The sequence below is a fragment of the Vigna umbellata genome, chromosome 1, assembly GCF_029865625.1.
Source record: "Vigna umbellata cultivar VRB3 chromosome 1, Vumbellata_1.0, whole genome shotgun sequence".
In the NCBI taxonomy this organism is placed as follows: domain Eukaryota; kingdom Viridiplantae; phylum Streptophyta; class Magnoliopsida; order Fabales; family Fabaceae; genus Vigna; species Vigna umbellata.
Window position 1 is genome coordinate 1,460,305 of NC_142165.1, and position 20,701 is coordinate 1,481,005.

Here is a 20,701-nt window from a genome sequence, read left to right on the forward strand (position 1 = left end):
CACCCATTGGTGAATTGCATGGAGTAGCACTTAACTTGCGCTAAGCGAAATTTGACTTTCATTGAGCGCACCACTTGGACAAAGAATTCTTTTCTTTAAGTGCATGCACCTAGCGTGAAGTATCTGATATTGAGCATTGATTTTGCTAATAATACCTTTAACATATTTCTCCTTATTTCTTTGTGAGAAAAATATCATTTTGTTTTTCCAAAAAGAGGGAAACATGTTTCAAAGGTTTTTGGACTGTTACCGTTTCCTTGAATACCTTTATTCTTGTCCTTGGATCCCTCCATCTTCTTTCATTATTCATTTTTTCTTTTCGAGCTCTTCATGACAATGAAGAGCTAAACCCATTTTGTTAGGGTTAAATGTACCAACTAAACTCTTATGTAATTAGTATTCTTTATATCTATATATGTCTTTTCATTTAGTGTTAGTATTTTGTTTCTATAATTAATACTTGTGATTTGATCATTTATGACTTGATATTTGATTATTCGGTAGTAAAAAATATCTTTTGTAGAAAAATGACAACATACTTAATGAAGCTTGTATCTATGAGTGAAGTTTGACTCATGAATTATCTTAAACCCTTGTGATGAAAGCAAGTTTTCTTATTAAGTTCTTAAAGAATTGACTCTTAAGGAAATTTAGGTTCATTCTATTATAAGGAATAATGGTTTGATTAAACTAGTGAGTTGACTTTATCATTAAATTGAAAAGAAAGCAAGTTATTATATGCATGAGATTAATGTTCAGTGAATAAGGTTTTTGTGTTTATGTTGCCTAAGAAAAATTTAAGAAGATCCTCACTAGAGATTAAGATGACATAATTATTTAGATATGTGAATGTTCACTTTATAAGAGCACTAGATGAAGGAGAGATGATTCAATTAAACAAAGAAATTAAAGAAAACAGGAATAAGATGAAAGGGGGCGCATGAGATAAAGAACAAGAACTTAAAGAACAATAAATAACGAACAAAATATGAAGATAAAGGGAGGCAAAAGAAGGAGACATGAGCATTCCATTTGGGGGTTGGACCAACCCAAGATAAGTGATGGTGTCACCACTTGAACCAAGGTTCAAGATAAGACTAAAGGAGAAACACACTCTAGAAAAGATAGATCCTCACAAATGCAGTCAAAGGTGTCTCAAATTCCACATTAATATCAACCCCTTGAAAAGTGGAGGATATGCTCTCTTATATAGGCATGGGTAGGGATCTCTAACAATAGCAAAAACATGTTTCTAGAAACTAGAAACTAGGAGAACATCCTTTTATCTTATAGAAGGTCAAAGATGACCTCTTTTGATTCCTACGTAAGCTGCAAGGTGTTTGGCCTTGATTTAAAAGTTCAACTCTTCCATACAGGTTTCTTTAGTAAGCTAAAAATGTCCAAAGTGATCTCCTTTTAAACCAATTGTCCTAACACTCTTATTCTCCACCAAGGTAACAAAATGAAACCAAGAGCCAAGAGCTTGGGATAGATGTCTTCATAGCTCCTACCTTCAAACTATCAACCTTAAAGAGAGAGGTGCTAAAAGTAAAGCCTACAAATTCATCGTGAATAAACTTTCAATTTTATATTTAAAGAAATTGATCTTGATAAAATTTTTATTAATACTCTTAATTTTCAAAAGTGACAAACATTCATATTATGTCCTCATTCAGAGTTTGTTAAGTGTTATGAAGTTCACTAAGTTAGAATAACAAATTGATAAAAACATAATAAATTCTTTGAGAAAAGAACAAGAGTTTTTAAAGTTTTAAAAGAATTTAAAAAAATCACATCGGGTAAAACAACTAAAAATTAATTGCAATTTACAAATATAAAATAAATTCATATTGGTGTTAAACCCCTAGATTGAATGTAATATTTCTCTAACTTATCCAATGAGATGTTTATATCAATAAAGGTTGAATTAAGGCCTAAATGCTTACTTCGTTCCCATGTTAAGAGCTGATTTTCAGTTTAGTATCCGATTTTAAAAATGAAGACATTGGGTCCCTATGTTATGAAAATTGTATGACTTCAGTCCTATTCATTTAACGGCGTTAAAATTGATAATAGTGGACTGACTGTGGATATGAGGTGTGCAAGAAATGTCGTTGTGGCAATGAGTTGGGCTAAATTAGTTGACGTGGTAGCCAATAGATTATATTATGTGTTTTTAAATTGGGGAAATTAAATAATTAGGGTTTTCAATCGTGGGAATAAAAACATTAGGAAATTTAGGTCATAAATTGGAGATTTTTCATTCGTTGAATTGCAAGATAGTGTCGAAGGAGATTGTCGTTCTCGAAGGATTGATAGTCAGCGAAGGATTGACGTTGTCGAAGGAGATTATTGAGCGAAAAGGGTTGCTGAAGGAGTAATGTGTGTCAGCGATTGCGGTGGGTGAGCGATTGCGGTGGTATTTCTTCGAAGCGAAAAGGTGGAAGGTGCACTTTTTATCACTTCTTTTATGTAGTTGCTTTCTCCCATGAAAATATCTTGCTTTCTTGTCCCCTTAGTGTGTTCTGTTGTGGTCCCCCTTTATTGTGTTGTGATCCCCCTAATAATGTTGGATTTGTAGTGGTCTCGTTCTTCACTACCTTTCATTTTTCTATGCGTACTGTTTGTATGCTTTTGGTCCCCACGTAGTGCGTACTGTTTTGTGTTATTGTCCCCTTAGTGCGTATTGTTTTGTCTTTCATATTGTTCAATTTGTGGTTGTTGTTTAAGTTGTGGTTCATGCATATTGATTTAAGCATTAAGACAAAATGGAATGTTGTAGGTGAAACAATGATTGCGTGTGATTAAGTTTGTATGCCTACACTTGTAATAGTTGTTAGTAACGTGGCATGTTTACAATGAAGATGCATATGTGAAGGTCATTAAATAATGATAATAGATGCATGTGAAGGTCATTAACCAAGTGCATGTAGTCTGACACTTACATTTATATAGGCTTATAAATAGTTGACAATTAAAGAAAATGTCCAACTCTGATATTGAGGTGGTGTTTCACCATGGGGGTAAGTTTGTGAATGATGGGTCTTTTAGATACCATGGAGGTCATACCAGTACCTTGATCGTTGACACAGACAGATGAAGTTATTTTGAAATTGTTAAGTGATGACATAGGCGCAATGCATGTGGTGAGCATTGCGTTATTGAATGGTAAAGCTCATTTGTTTGTGGTTCACATGGTGTCCGAACCTGATTATATTCATATGTTGCAATATGATGGTGGTGAACATGGTGAGGATGGTGAAGGTGAAGGTGCTGAAGATGCTGAAGTTGGTGAAGTTGGTGAAGTTGGTGAAGTTGGTGAAGTTGGTGAAGTTGGTGAACATGCTGAGGGTGTTGAAGTTGTTGAAGTTGCTAAAGGGGATGTTGAGGATGGTGTATGTTATGAAGGGGATGTGTAAGATGATGTTGGTGGTGGTGAAGGGGATGTGCAGGATGATGTTGGTGGTGGTGAAGGGGATGTGCAAGATGATGTTGTGGATGGTCAAGGGGATGTGTAGGAGGAGTTTGATGTTAATAGTTGGATATGGTCTGATGAAGAGGCTTTTGTCAGTAAAGATGATTTTGTGGAAGTTGGTGTGCATGCAGATGAACATCCCCAAGTACAAGACTGCGAAGGTAGTGTGTTTGTTGAAATGGGTACATGAAGTGGATGTACTACTTCAAAGATGCATGTACAGGCCAGGGGCTTATCTGATAGTAAGTGAGAATCTGATAGTTGTGGCAATATTTATTTAAGTGATGACTCAGATGATGAAACACTCCGAAATGAAGATTTTGGGATCTTCTTATAGCCCATAACTATGAAAGAATATAAATGGCAACTAGGGACATACTTCCCTGAAGAAAAAAGATTTCACTGATGCCATTAGAACTTATGGAGTACATAATGGTAGGAAGTTGAAGATTTCTAAGAATGACAAGAGAAGAATATGTGTCAAATGTTGTGGCTCACAAGGTAAATGTCCATGGTATGCTTACTATGCATATAGGAGTAGCCAAAGTACATGGCAGCTAAGGAAGATCATAGATAGGCATACACATAGTAGAGAATTCAACATTGGTTTAGTTACCTCCAAATGGTTAAGTGCCAAATTAGAGGAGAGCATGAAAGGAAATCCAGATATAAATCTGAAAAATCTGCACAAAAAATGTTGTAAAAAATGGAACATTGGTGTGTCTAGGTCTACAACAACTAGGGCAAAAGCAATGGCAACCGCCAACATTGATGGTTGTTTCAAAAAACAATATGAAAGACTGTATGATTATGCACAAGAATTACTGAGCTCAAACCCTGGATCAACAGTGAAAGTGAATGTAGAACGAAATGAGGATAAGGCTATATTCAAGAGAACGTATGTGTGTTTCAAAGCATGTAAGGACAACTTTGTCTCATGTAGGCCTATTATACATTTGGATGGATGTTTCTTAAAAGGCAAATATGGAGGTGAGCTTTTAACTACTATTGGAAGAGATGGTAATGACCAGATGTGTCCGTTGGCATATGCTGTTGTTGAAGTAAAGAATAAGGAAACATGGAGTTGGTTTTTAGAAATGTTAATTGATGATCTTAGAGGTGGGGGATTATGTTCAAGGTGTACTTTTGTGTCAGATCAACAGAAAGTAAGTACATGTGTACCTTTCATTCATTACTTTGTTGACCATGCCAATTTAAGACTCATAGTTTCATTCATTACTATCACAGGGACTTCTGCCAGCTATACAACAACTTTTGCCTGGTGTGGGCCAATGTTTCTATGTAAGGCACATTTAGGCTAATTTTAGGAAGGAATTTCCTAGCATAAATCTAAGACAATTACTATGGAAGGCAACAACATCAACACACCCTCAAGCTTGGGAGTCAATCATGAGACAAATCAAGGACGTCAATGAAGATGCCTTCTTGCGATGATGTTCTCTGCTTCCATTTGATTTTTCTTGATGTTTAATTGATTCTAGAGTTTACTTTCGTTGTAATTTCGTTTTATTGCATTTGATAGTTGAATATAGATTGCAATTTTAGGTTCTGATATGTGATTTCAAGTTTAGGTTTAATATTTGGTTCTTACATTCTGATATTGAAATTTGATTTCCATTTTTTAGATTGTGGCAGTTCTCATTATGTGCTTCATGCATTGTGAACTTTTATTTCTCTACATTGATAATTACATTTCCAGATTATGTCCATTAATCCATTTTTTTGTTCCATACATTCATGTTCGCATTCATTCAACATTTAGGATTTGTTTTAGCTTTGGATTTCTAAATTCAGTTTTGTTTCTTATTTCTTTTGTATAGTTTCCTATTACAACCTTAGTTTTAGATCAACTCAGTTGCATTAATTCTCATATTAGTTTAGGTTCTTTTGCTGTTTTAATTAGTTTAGAATGTTAATTTCTTATCTTTTATTTCATTTCATTTTATATTGCTTTCTTTCTTTTAAACAGTTTGTAGATCAAGTTTTGTTTTCTTTTTAAAAATTTCATTCTTTCATTTCTTGTCCCCACCTAATTAGTAGTAATAATTAGTAAATAATACAAGATCTAACTTTACATTTTCTAAACTTAATTTTGTCGAGTCTACGGATTGATATCTTGTTCAGCCCTATATTACATTAGTGGCGACCAATTTTGTTTTGATTTTGTGTGACCGAAATCAGTTTAACAATAGTAGATTTGAAGGTGGCATTTGTCCCAAAATTCACAAATGACTACAGAAGGAGTTACAAAAGACACAATATTGGATACCTAGTAAGTAAACTACAGAAGGAGTTACTGATTTTCCATTCAACTATTTCCATTATAAATTTGTTGTTAATATTCATTTTTTATGCTTTGGCAGTTGGTCAGGGATGCAAATATTTGAGATCTGTCATACATCCAATATTGCTGAAAAGTTTGTGGTTGATGTAGAGAAAAGAGATTGTAGTTGCAGGAAGTGGACTGTAACAGGAATCCTTTGCTGCCATGCATTCACAACCATGAGGTTTTTAAACATCAATCCAAAAGACTACATCCCAAATTGGTTTAGAACCCCCACTTATGAAGAAACTTACATTCCAATAATTTTCCGTGTGAATGGACCTCATCTATGGAAAAGGACTTCATATCCTGATATTTTGCCTCCTCCGAATAGGGTGTTTCCAGGTAGACCAAGAAAAAAAAGAAGACTAAATAGTTGGGGGCAAAAGAGGGATGATACACAACTTGGACAAACCGGAATCCCAAAGAGATGTGGCATTTGTAGACAACTAGGGCATAGAAGAACTGATTACCCTCAAGCAAGTCAACAACAACACTAGCAAGCTACACCAGACCCCACTCAAGCAAGTGAACAACAATACCAGGAACCTACACCACACCCCACTCAAGGAAGTCAACAACAACACCAGGAACCTACACCACACCCCACTCAAGCAAGTCAACAACAAGACCACGAAGCTAGACCGCACCTCACTCAAGCAAGTCAGATTACTCAAGAACCCAGACCGATCATACTACAACACCACTTTAGATTATTGTTCTACTTTCAATATTATTGACATTTTTGTTGTATTTTGGATATGTACTTTGAACTTTAAGTACTGTTGCTTTGTAATATTGAGGTCATGTTTCACCTACAATATTATTTTCGATATGATGTATTTTGCATTTAATAACTTTAACATTTTGGATCATCTGTGATGTATTTTGTTAAGTAATGTTTAATCTTCAATATCATATTATTTTGGGTTGTCTCATCTTCTATTGTCATAGCCATATTAGTTTGCCTTCTCTGATATCAAAGTTCATGACATATAATGTCTCATCTTCTATTTTCATTTTGAAGTTCATGAAACCAGAATCTCATTTCATCAATATCACAAACACTTGAAGAATAACACAAACACTCTGATACCAGTAACAACTTCTTCATTAAGTACAATCTCATTACAAGCACAATGTCATTACAACCCAAATATTCATTAAGTAACAAAAAAACATTACAATATATCCCCATCAAACATAACAACCCCAACAACACCTTCTCCCTTTTCTGACAAACCAAAAGTGATTTTTCCAAAGTTATAATCTTTCTCCTTTGCCATCCAATTGTACTATCCCTTTCATCTATATAATCTTCAATGCGCCATTTGAAGAAATTACATCCTCACACTTCATCGTTTTGACTTCGTTGTTCAAAACATCCAACCAAAAACATCTCGGGATAAAGCAAACTAATGTACCCCAAAATAAAAACACAAGGAAGAAAACAAACCTTGTAATTAGGGCAGACCTAAAAATGCTTCCCCTCATTCTTAACAGTTTTTGCGACTCTTAATACGACAAACTCTCCACAATAACATATTTGGCTGTCAACCATTCCTCTCGATGAACCACCACAAGAGGTCCCCATGAGCAAGACGAACACTGATTCATTGATATTGCCTCGTGGAATGACACAATAATGCTTCATCCGCACCTACAAAACAACCCCAATCCCAAACAACGAACCCCAAACAGAGAAGAGAACAAGAATAATTCAACTTAGGTCACCTACTTCAGAAAAAGAACAACACCTTCGTTAACTTAGGGCACTCACCTCACAATAACAGACATCAAAGAACACTCACACTGTGTTAGAACGAAGAACTAAGGGCACCCCACCTTAGCTCACCTGCTTCACCTGAGCTCCTTCAGCTAAGCTCCTTGGAGATTAATGTGTTAGGGAAAATCCCTGTTCATTTGTTTTTCCAAATTAAAGGATATTTTCATATATGTCCTTGCTAAAAAATGTGCTTTTGTGGGATAAGTAATTTGCCACATCAATTAAAATTTAACGTTGTTCCTACCAACTTAACAGATAGGACTGAAGTCATACAAATTTCATAACATAGAAATCCAATGTCTTCATTTTCAAAACCGGGTACTAAACTGAAAATCAGTTTTTAACATAAGGACGAAATAAGCATTTAAGCCTTTAATTAATTATCTAGTTTCCTAATTTGTTGGTTTGGTTCATTTTGGTCCCTTTATTATTTTTGAATACAATTTAGTTTTTCAATTTTTTAAAAAGTTCAATTTGGTCATTTATGTTAAGTTGACATTAATATCCTATTACATGTCAATTTATAAAATTTTTATTTTTAAATTTTTTAATTTAAAAAACATAAATATCTCGTGTTAAGTCATAGTGTTACCATGTTAAACTACCACTGCCACATAGTATGATCATGACTTGACACATGATAAATTATGTTTTTTTTTTAAATTTAAAAAATATTAAAAATTTCACAAAGTTAGTTTTGTCATGTACGGATACAACATTATCTCTGTTTAAGGAAAAGGCCAAATTAATCCTTTTTAAAAAATAATGACTAAATTAAACTTGTTTATGTATGGATGTGGAGACCGAGATACCAACCTAACAAAACTGGACTGCTTCTTCTTGTGATGCCTATTACGATGCTCCCTCCCTCTCTCTATGCTCTGCTCTCCGGGAGAAGATGGGCTGGGTACCTGCAAAGGCACTCCGACGCTCAAGTCAAGAAAGGAATGTCTGATTAAACTTCAGAATAATAATCTCTCTCTTAATTTCTCTTAGGGGAAAAACGTACCTTTTTTCTGGTGTGCTTTGCATATTTAAAACAGTAAAATAAACCGTTTACCTGAAAGTTCGGTCAGTTACCGATGTTGACTGCCTGGGAGTTGTAACTGTTAGATCGTGTTTCATACTGGGTCAGTTATTCCCGTGATTTGTGGTATCTGACTAATATTCGAAATTATCTATTAGCATATGCTAAACCGCTTTGTTGTCGTGCGAGCGCTATGTGTCGAGACATCATTGGTTGTCGACCACCAGGTGATCGACATGGTCTACCACCAAGTGCTCGACATCAACATGCGAATGTCACTGATTGTCGATTACCAGGTGCTCGACATCAACCTGTAAGTGCTCGACATCAACATGCGAATGACATTGACTGTCGATTACATGGTGTTCGACATCAACCTGTAAACACTTGTGACGTTAAAGGTCGACCGCTGGTGGACTAGGCATCCTATAGTACATGCCCCCCGAGTCCGAGTAAAGTAGTACAGTTGTGGCTGGCGAATTGACTAAAGGACGTTGAATGTTATTTGACTGGGGAGGCGATGCGCACCGTTTGGCTGTGACATCCTTTTAGGGTTTTCCCGCTTGTTTGGGGAAACGAAGAGATGCAAATCGGCAGCCGTTGGATGAAAAAAGGATCCCACGATGCCTGACAATTAGACTGATATTACAATTTTTTAGGGTTTCCCGCTTGGTTGGGGAAACGAAGAGATGCAAATTGGCAGCCGTTGGATTAAAAGGATCTTACGGCGCCTGACGATTAAACTCCCTTCCTTCTTCAACACGATTCAGAAAGGAGTTTTTCACTTTTGTGGAAGAATAGGAGTTGACAGTGGGTGCTGTGAGCGAAATCGTCTTTTCTTCATCGTCATCGCTTACGCTGCTACCAGAGTTTACCAGGTAACCCTTAAATCTTCTTCGTCTTAGTGTATTGACTGCTGGTAATGGAAGAAAAGGGGCATAATACCGGTGGCGATATGCCGGGGCCGTCATCAACGGCGGAATGCCCTGAAGTTACCACCATACCTTATGGTGATGACGCTTTTGTGTATGGAAATGTATGTGGTGAGGGTCCAGAGGGACTTGTAATGTCTCCGATTAGCGGGGATGAGTACTCCTAGGTGGCGCGTGAGGTGAAGGAACTTAGAAGTCAGTTCAGGAGTAAGGCAGTGATAGCAAACATGATTGAGAATAGTTGCATTCTAAGGACCCTAGGGTATCAAACATTGATTAAGTTAATAGCTTGCCGGGATGATGAGAGGGTGTGTTACGGTAGGGAGAATGCTTCTAGTGAATTTTTCTACTGTTATGCTTCGTCGTTCTACGATTTGTATTTGAGATTACCGTTCGCAACCTTTCAAATGGATGTGTTGCGTACCTTGAATGTCGCGCCTAGTCAGTTGCATCCCAACAGTTGGGGGTATGTGCAGGCGTTTGCTGTGATGTGTCGGGCGTTAGCGATTAGGCCTACCGTAGGAGTGTTTCTATATTTCTTTAGATGTCGACCGGTCGCGAAGAAGGGGTGGGTATCGTTGATTTCTGAGCCGGGGAATGCGCTATTAGAACTGTATCTACAGTCGTATAGGGGTTTCAAAGAAAAGTTTTTTAAGGTGTCGATCACTGAAGTCGGGCAGAGATACTTTTTCAATGGTGAAGGGAACCCCAAGTTCCCATTGTATTGGACGTAGGAACCCTTGAAGTTCACTTCTTGGTCCGAAGATAAGCTGACGATTGAAGAGTTAGAGGCTCTGAGTGTGTTGACCTCGTTGCCACGCCCCTTTTCTTCCCGTCAGCTTATAAACTGCCTTGAGTTCGATGACGCTGAGGCGAGGGTGTTTGGTATGTGTCTATACTCGTTATTTTTGTAAATTGCTTTGTTGTTGCTGACTGTGCTGGGTTGACCTTTGTTTTGCAGAGATGGGAAGAAAGGGCAGCGGTATAAATTGGTTTCAGTCCATTGGCAATGAAAGGGCGGAAGGTAACCGCCCAGGGCCATCCGCGGGACGTGCTGGTGGTCAACAACATACACCAGCCCAAACAGCTGAGCCGGTTCCCGTTGTACTGTCGGTGTCGCCTGACGAGACGGTGGTGGTTGAAGAACAATTGAGAAGGAAAAGAAAAGTGAAGGCTGTCGGGACCAGCGGGGAGGTAGCAAAGAAGAGAAAGGAAGGGTTTGGGGAGACAGAGCGTCCCCTCCCACTCGGCGTATGGGATCCTGCCTTTACAATGGGTCACAAGGTTGAGCTGAACATGGACAGCTCGGAAAAGAAGGTTGTGGAGAACATGAGTGAGCAAGAAATAGCCGATACCATGTTGGAAATGACGACACGAGCGCAAATGTTGGCTTGGCACTTGGCCTATGCTTCTGACAGAGGTAAGCTCCGGGTTGAACTAGAGAAGACACGGACTCAGCTGAAAGAACTCACCGAGGTTCATGCGGTATGCGATGCAAAGCAGAAGCGTTCAGAGCAACTCTTGAGAGAGGCTGAAGTGCTGTTGAATGACTCTCGGGATGCTGGCCTGGCCTTGAGAAAGGAGCGTGATCAAATGTCGAGCGATTTGGAGCAGGCTAAGAAGGTAGTGGCGGCAGTGTCCAAAGAGAGGAACGACTGGCGAGTGGAGGCCCTGGATAGTAAAGAGCTAGTGGAAGAGCTGAAGGATGCGATAATGATTGAACATACCAGGGGCTTTCAGAAGGCGCTGAGGCAAGTCGGCCACTTGCTCAAGGTGTCGACTGAAGGGGTGGAATTTGATGTTCAAAAGGACGTGCACGAGGGTCAACTGAAGCCCTTGAACGAAATTCCAGAGGATGCCTTCTTGGAAGCAGAAGAGGATGAAGGGGCAGTCACCAACAAGGAGCAGGATGAAGGAGTCGTGGAGACTGATGGAGATGGTGCTGGCGGCGCTCCTAACATTGTAATAGATTAGGATTTATCATTACGATGTATATAGGAACACAAACTTACGCTTGACTGTGAAACAAATGTTGAAATTTGAACTTTGAATGTGGAATTGTTGACGGTTTTTGAATGTTTGACGTTAAAGCGGAATTTGTTGAACTCTTTGAGTGTTGAGCGGTTAACTGTGCTGATTTTGTGATTTGTTTGTCATGACGACCGCTAAGTATCCATATCGAGTGTGTTGACAACGCGGTGTATGACTGTCGAGAGTGAGGGTTGAGTAGGGGAATACTGGGTGTTCTAGGGAGAACATCTACCAGCGGGAGTGTATCCCAAGTGGACTGGGTGTTCAAGGGTGAACATCTACCAGCGGGAGTGTATCCCAATTCGTTTGTGTGCGGAAGTGCCCGAGATGACGACCTTGGGACTCGACATGGGAGAAGTTATAAATGACACGACGTAGTAATCATAATGAAATGTACTCTTTATTTGGAAACCGAACTGAATAATGTTTCAGAAATAATCGACAAAAAATGAACGCTAACTAAAGTAGTATTTAAGGTGAGTGGCATTCCATGTGTTGGGAACTGGTTGTCCATCAAGGAGCTGGAGGCGATATGCACCGTTCGACATGTCTTCTAGAATTCGAAATGGTCCTTCCCAGTTGGCTGCCAGCTTGCCGTGTGCTCGGTTCTTCCTGGCCTCTCCCCGCTTTCGCCATACCAGATCTCCACTTTTGAAGGTTCTGGGCTTGACCTTGGTGTTGTATCGGCGAGATAACATTCGCTTCTGTGCCTCGGCACGGATAGTGGCAATCTCTCGACGCTCAGGAAGGACGTCGAGGTTCATTCGCAACTGTTCTTCATTAAGTGACATATCAGTGATATTCCGCCTTACGGAAGGCTCGCCAACTTCGACTGGTAGCATGGCATCGGTGCCGTAAGTCAAGTTGAATGGCGTGTCCCCTGTAGATCCGTGAGGAGTGCACCTGTACGCCCACAAAACCTCGGGTAGTTCTTCCACCCATAAACCTTTAGCTTCACCTAGTCGCTTCTTTAACTCTGTCAGTATGGCTTTGTTCGCGGCCTCTGCTTGGCCGTTTGTTTGAGGATGCTCGACTGAAGAGGTGATATGTTTGATGCCTAAGTTGCTGAGGAAATCTTCTAGTTTGCGCTCGATGAATTGGCGGCCGTTGTCGGTAATAATCTTCTGAGGGAGGCCGAACCGACAGATGAGGCGCCAGATGAACTTCTGCACTCGTTGGGCACTAATGACGGACAACGGCTCGGCCTCTATCCATTTTGTGAAATAGTCGACTGCCACGAGGAGGAACTTGTTTTGTGCCTTGGCGATCAGTAATGGTCCAATTATGTCGAGGCCCCACTGAGCGAATGGCCAGGGAGAAACAATACTGTGCAAATCTTCGGGAGGTGCATGTATGTCGTGGCCGTGGACCTGACAGGAGATACATCTCTTGACGAATATCTCACAATCTTGGTCGAGCGTGGGCCAGTAATATCCTGCGCGAAGAATGCGTGCCCTCAGTGTCCACTTACCAGAATGAAGTCCGCATATCCCAGTATGCAATTCGCGCAGGACGTAGTCTGCCTCTTCCTCTGATATGCATTTCAACAGAGGAGTACTATGGCCGCGACGATATAGGTCGTTGTCGATGTATACAAAACGTGCGATGTGTTTGGAATCGGCCATAGTAATACTCTCTCCTTTGTCTTGTTTCTCCATAAGATCTTTGATCTTCTGGGGCCAGTCTGTTATAGGTGTCGATACATTGGTGACGAAGGCTTCCACTACAGGATGGTCGAGTGTCATCTTAATGATTGAGGATAGCTGTGCTCGCTCCTTGGAATGGGTTAACTTAGACAAGAGATCTGCTCTTGCGTTTTGCTCCCTGGGTACATGGATGACGCTAACCTCGACGAAATTTTGGAGCAAGGTCTGAGCCTTGTGGAAATAGCGTAACAGCTGATTATCCTTGACTTGATAGGTTCCGTTCATGTGGCCGACCACCAACTTGGAGTCCATCCGACACTCTAAACGATCGACCGTGAACTCTCTGGCTAGGGATAGGCCAACAATCAAGGCTTCGTACTCGGCCTGGTTGTTGCTAACTGGAAATTTGAATGTGATGGCTTGCTCTATGACTAAACCACCCGGTCCTTCCAGGACGACACCGGCTCCTCCCCCCCTTTTATCGGAGGAACCATCCACACTGAGGAGCCACTTTGTGGTTGAGTCTGCTGGTGCAGGTATCAACTCAGCTGCAAAGTCGGCCAAATGTTGACCTTTGATGGACCCACGTGGCTCGTAACGGAGTCCGAACTCTGACAGTTCTACAGACCAGGAAACCATCCGTCCTGCCAAGTCTGGTTTGCGGAGGATCTTGGCTATGGGATGATCTGTGCGGACTACTATCTGATGGCTCTGGAAATATGGTCGAAGTCGACGTGAAGCTGTAAGCAGGGCCAGGGCGATTTTCTCAATTCGAGAATATCGTTCTTCGGCTCCCTGCAGTGTACGACTGATGAAGTATATCAGCTTGAGGGAGGGTGCCTCTTGTATCAAGGCGGCACTGACAGCATGGTGGGATGCTGCGATATACAGCTGCAAGTCAGACCCATCGTCCGGTCGAGCCATAATTGGAGGACTGGTGAGAATGTGTTTGACAGTGTTGAATGTTGTTTCACAATCATCGTCCCAGTGTCGACTGGTGCCCTTTTTCAAATTCTTCAGGATGGGCTTGATGTGCTCAGCTAGCCTCGGAATGAATCGGGACAAGGCTGTGAGTCGACCCACTAGACGTTGCACCTCCCTTAGAGTTTTTGGAGCAGTCATGTCGAGTACAACTTTGCACTTGTCTGGATTAGCTTCAATGCCTCGACGTGTAAGCATGAAGCCTAAGAACTTACCCGCCGGGACACCGAAAGTACACTTGGAAGGATTAAGGCGCATGCTGTATCGTCGGAGCTGGCCAAAAATTTCCTTTAAATCCTGCAGGTGTTGTTCCACAGAATTGCTACGAATAACCATGTCGTCGACATATACGTCCATGCATCGTCCTATTTGGTGATGGAAGACTTTATCCATGAGGCGTTGATAGGTGGCCCCGGCATTCTTCAATCTGAACGGCATTAGTTCATAACAGTAATTAGCGCGTTCGGTAATGAAGGCTGTCTTGCTTTGATCGGGCTCGTACATTGGGATTTGGTTGTATCCCGAGTATGCGTCGAGAAAGCTGAGTATAACATGACCCGAAGCTCCATCTACCAAACGATCAATGCTGGGTAGGGGATACGAATCTTTGGGACATGCCTTGTTGAGATCGGTGAAGTCGACACACATTCTTCACTGGCCATTCGACTTCTTGACCATGACTACGTTTGATAGCCACGTAGTGTAAGTTAACTCCCTGATGAACTGGGCGTTCATCAACTTCTCGACCTCGACTTGAATGGCCTTGCGTTTCTCTTCTCCGAAACGTCGCTTCTTCTGAGTGACAGGTCGTGCCTCCCGGAAGATGGACAATTTGTGGGCCATGACCCCGGGATGGATACCTGGCATGTCGACGGCCGTCCACGCGAACAAGTCTGCATTGTTCCGCAGTATACGTCCCAGATCATGTTCTTCACTTAAAGTGAGATCCCCGCCAATGTTGGTGGTTTGCGACGCTTCGACCGTCAATGAAAGGAGTTTGACTTCGCCTTGCGGATGAAGACGTTCGTCTACATTGGTTCGGGGTCCAAGTCGACCGCCGCTGCCTCTGCTCCCTTCGCCCTTCTAGTTGGTACGAAAGGAGTGACCTTTAGCCCGGCTACATAACACTGTCGGGCTGTTCGCTGATCTGCCCTCACGGTACAAATAGTACCACGTTCTGTCGAAAACTTCATGGCGAGGTGGGGGTAGACACTATTGCCCCAAACGCATTCAGACAAGGTCGTCCGAGCAAGGCGTTGTACGATGTATTTGCTTCGACCAACAGGAATCGAACTCTAAGTTCAGGTGCCTCCCGACTTGTTCCTAACCGAGTTCGCAGGTCAAGGTACCCTCTGGTGTCTACTCTTTCTCCTGAGAATCCTACGATTTGTTCGTTAAACGGGGCGATGAGGTCCTCAAATAGGTCCATCTTCTGGAAGGTGGACCAATACAAAATGTTGACCGAACTTCCCTGATCGACGAGGACCTTGCTGACATCATACCAAGCTATATTAGCAGTGATGACCATGGGATCATCATGATCAGAGTCGGGTGCATGGAAGTCAGTGTTCGTGAATGTGATGTCAGGGATCGACCTAGGTTGTCGATCGACCATATGAACCGACTTCAACTGTCGCAAATGTCGCTTCCTGGCAAAAGATGACCCTCCCCCTCCGGTAAAACCGCCAGATATGGTGTCGATTCGGCCTCGGACTGAACGCTCTCTCTCTGTCCGGCGAAGCGGACTGCACGATCGCCTGCGGTGTCGATCATCTCTCGGGGGTGATCGTTGGGGACTTCGCTTAGAAGGATCCTTTCGGCGAGGGGTTGCGGTTCTAGTGGGGACTCTATCCTTGATGTAGTTCTGGAGGTAGCCTGCACGGATGAGTCGCTCCAGTTCGTCCTTCACCATGTTGCATTCTTCCGTGTCGTGCCCATGGTTCATATGGAACCGGCAGGCTTTGCTATTGTCAGCGTTCTTTGGAGTAGCCTTTCGCCGCACGGTCAAGAGTTCGGCGTGCAAGGCCTCTTCAAGCACCCTCGCCCTTGGTGCATTGAGGGTCGTGTAACGATCGTACTTAGACATCCATCCTGACTCCTTCCGGGGTGTGCGGTCTGGCTTGTAGTCGTTGGTGGATCGCTTTGCGGGCTTCTTTGCCTCGTGATTGGGGACATCCTGATGTTGTTTCCACCTAGAATTACGGTGGTCCTCTATGCGGATGAACTTTGCAATAGTGGATTGCAATTCTTCCATAGATGCTGGAGGGTCAGCATATAATTGTTCTGCAAAATGCCCCGGCCTTAAGCAGGACGGTAGATTGCTGATGATGAAAGTGGGACTGATATCCTTCACGCGTCGGGCCGTCTCGGTGTACCGTTGCATGAAAGCTTTCAGGGTCTCATCTTTTTCCTGCTTGGTATTGACAAGCTCCGCAACAGTCATCGCCGGTTTCTTATTGGCCGCATACTGCTTTCGGAATAAGGATTCGATTGTTGCAAAACAATCTACTGAATTCCGTGGAAGAGTATGGAACCATTCCAGGGCTTCGTCCTTAAGAGATAAAGAAAAAGCTCTGCAGATCACCGGGTCATTGTCAGTATAGAATGCCATGGCATCTATAAAATTACGTAGATGGTTATCAGGATCGTCGGAACCACTGTAACGTTCTAAGGCTGGGGGAGGTTTATCTGGCATATTCGCTTGCATAATGGCCTCTGTGAACGGAAGCATGTTGGTGAGGCGCATGGAAGTAGGCCCCTTCCTCCCCCCGCCAACAGGATCAGAGGCTCCTCCATGATGGCTTACTTCGTTATCCTCTTATCTGTTCGAAGCAGACAACTCCGGTGGTGGGCGCTGTGCCCTCAGTGCCGCCATCTCCTCCGCCTGTTTGTGCTGGATTTCTTGCTGCTCTCTGATAGTTTGTGCTTGTGCCTCAATCTGAGCCTGCAGCTGCCTGATCAATTCGCGAGTGTTGAAGTCTTCCATTGCTCCGGTGGTCGTTGTTGGGATAGCAAATCTCGACCCCACGTGGGCGCCAAAATGTTTCTGTATGGATGTGGAGACCGAGATACCAACCTAACAAAACTGGACTGCTTCTTCTTGTGATGCCTATTACGATGCTCCCTCCCTCTCTCTATGCTCTGCTCTCCGGGAGAAGATGGGCTGGGTACTTGCAAAGGCACTCCGACGCTCAAGTCAAGAAAGGAATGTCTGATTAAACTTCAGAATAATAATCTCTCTCTTAATTTCTCTTAGGGAAAAAACGTACCTTTTTTCTGGTGTGCTTTGCATATTTAAAACAGTAAATATTTAAAACAGTAAAATAAACCGTTTACCTGAAAGTTCGGTCAGTTACCGAAGTTGACTGCCTGGGAGTTGTAACTGTTAGATCGTGTTTCATACTGGGTCAGTTATTCCCGTGATTTGTGGTATCTGACTAATATTCGAAATTATCTGTTAGCATATGCTAAACCGCTTTGTTGTCGTGCGAGCGCTATGTGTCGAGACATCATTGGTTGTCGACCACCAGGTGATCGACATGGTCTACCACCAGGTGCTCGACATCAACCTGTAAGTGCTCGACATCAACATGCGAATGACATTGACTGTCGATTACATGGTGTTCGACATCAACCTGTAAACACTTGTGACGTTAAAGGTCGACCGCTGGTGGACTAGGCATCCTATAGTACAAAACTTAAAAATAATAAGAAATCAAAATAATCAAACAAAAAAAATTAGAAAACTAAATAACTAATTAAGCTTATAAAATATGTGTATTATTTTTGTGTCTAAATTTAAATTTAGATTCGAGGGAAGATATTAAAAAGAATCAATACACAAATTTATACAAAAATATAAATTATTGACAATCTAAAACTTTAAAATAAATTTATAAATTTTATACTACTTATAATATATTATTAAATGTAAGGCTTGTAAGTTATAATATGAAAGTTAATTGATCTCAATTTTTTTAGGACCTATCTAAACGTAAAAGATATATATGGTAGGAAAGGAATATAAGAATAAAATGCCCTAAGTTTGGAATTTGAACCTCTTGAATATAAGAATATAAGAATAATATGAAAGTTTGGAATTTTAAGCCGTTGAACATAATTTCTAATTTAGTCAAACAGATATGTTCTTAAGATTTAATAGAAAAATATAAGACATCTATGGTCGAATCCTTAATCATATCAGAAGACAGACATTGATTTCTTCCCTGTTCTAACTTTCGGCCAACAGGGTTGCTTGGTTCCACTTTCCAGCGTCCACAATTTATTCTCTTCCCACTATTATTCTCTTATTATTTTCTGATTAAATAAACAGTCCTTTTAAGCTAATCCTTTCGCCACGTTTACGTGTTTATGGACCAATTATTGCACGTTCATATAAAATATATATATTTGGATTCAATTTTAGTGATTAAAATGGAATATAAGTTAAAGTATTAATTAAGTGATGAGCATCTAATGACTTTTTTCTAATAAAATATATACTTTTATAGTTAAAAAATTATATATCTCTAATAATACAAAAACATTTAGTTATTGGTATTCTTTCAAATTAATCAAGATAGGACACACCAAACGATTCTCAAATTAAGGAGAGTTATATCACTTTGGAATGTCCTAATCATGATTTTGAGGAAGTTAAAGATAATTAGGTTATAATTGTTTTATGAGTGATCAAAATCATAAACATTAACTTTTTTTCTGCTTGTTAGGTCAAAAGATATATTATCCACCACCTATTTATAAAAAAAACATTTTTATTCTTACATTTATCGTATATATTATGGAATAGATATTTATTGGTTTTTATAATAGGTTTATGAAATAATATCAAAGCATATATAAATTAGTTAAGAGTATATATAAAACTTTTATACTCGTAACGAAATTATTAAACTTATTATATAATAATACGTATTTTTACAATTCAAACCTATTTAAAAGGGTACTCTGTAGCTCCACAACTCCCCTTATAACACGAGGAAATGCAGCCAAGCGGTTTTCTACATTATTGCCTATAGATAGTTTCTGCCACACTTATAATTTTATGAAATAAAAAATAATATAATATAATGTATGATAAATTAAAATAAGATTAAATAGATGTAATAAGATAAGTTAAGATTAAATATATAACTTTTTTTATAAATGTCTATACAAATGTTATTAATCATTGTCTTATTTGAAATTAATCATAAAAATAATTTTTTTAAATGTTATTTTAACCTTCAATGTAAATAAAATAGGTATGTAAATTGATAATTATATATATATATATATATATATATATATATATATATATATGAAGCATTGTTTTATTTAAAATTAATTATAAAACTAATTTATTTTTAACAATTATTCTAACTTTCAATTTCGTAAATTATTTTTAAAAAGTTAAAATATGAACATTGATAATTGCATAAAAAATCCTAATTTAAACCTACTGTTAAATATGTTTTTAGTCTCTCAACTATTAAGCGTTTTTCGGTTTAGTTCATTTTTCAAGGTTTGTTTCATTTTCATCCTTCTCCTTAATGAAATTGTAATATTTAGTCTTCCATGACTAACGGCGTTAATTTTTTTCTTAGGTGACTAATGGTGTGTCACATCACTTTTTCTTTTACTGAAACGTGTAAACCCTCTCTCCCTGATGTCTTCACGTGAGAGGCTTTCTCCTCATGGAGCCCTAACATCTCAAACGACTTTTTCGCCCCTATTAAACTAGAGCATGAAGGCTGTTAAGAGAAAGACCACTGGAACTGGAAGGATGACGTACCTGCATCACGTGCCTCGCATATTTAAGAGTGATTTTAGGGAGGTTATAATCGATTGATTATTTGAGTGCTTAAATTTGGGCATTGGTTTAGGATTTTGGCTAACATGGTGATTTTGAATCAAGTACCAAGGCTGCACCCAAGAAGAAAGGAACGACTACCACTACCTAAGCTTTTGAAAGTAGTATTTTTTCTGGATCATTGAATTGTAGGAGTTAAGGGTTTTATGTTGTGTTAAACCTTGTGGGACATTTTTTCTTTCTATCGATTTGATCTCATATGATTTTTATGTATTTTGTATTTCAACTTGAGCAATAAGGAATTTTGGTTTGATGGTTTTTTGTGTCTATATTTGCACCACAATTGTATAGGACAATTATAAAACCCTAGAAAATGGTGTTTTAAAAGTGGTGGTAGTATAAAAATAGTGAGACTCGATTATTTTAATATTAAACAGTTTTATTATAAATAGTTTTGTTATAAATGAGTTTCATTATTTTTAAAATGTATCATCTCTCTAGAAACCACTTTTTTAGAGTTCTTTACCTTCTCTCTAATAGTTCTAACTCTTAAGTCATCTCTTTGACGATCAAGAGGTACCTGATCGACCACGGCAACGAGGTCTACGTTTCTACCCAATCAGTTTCTTCAATAGAGCAAGTAAGTTTCGACTCATTTTTCCCTTTC

At 39.9% G+C, this 20,701-nt stretch overlaps 1 protein-coding gene across 1 annotated transcript; it reads right to left on the minus strand.

Moving 5' to 3' along the window:
* Nucleotides 1-15,411: 15,411 nt before the first annotated feature.
* Nucleotides 15,412-16,968, minus strand: LOC124833513 (uncharacterized). Its single transcript, XM_047308015.2, has one exon. It carries the CDS (start codon nt 16,966-16,968, stop codon nt 15,412-15,414), a length of 1,557 nt encoding a protein of 518 aa, XP_047163971.2.
* Nucleotides 16,969-20,701: the final 3,733 nt, after the last annotated feature.

What these genes read in the sequence shown, in the direction of transcription:
- LOC124833513 (XM_047308015.2), bottom strand. Translation starts at nt 16,968, where the DNA reads ATGCGCCTCACCAACATGCTTCCGTTCACAGAGGCCATTATGCAAGCG.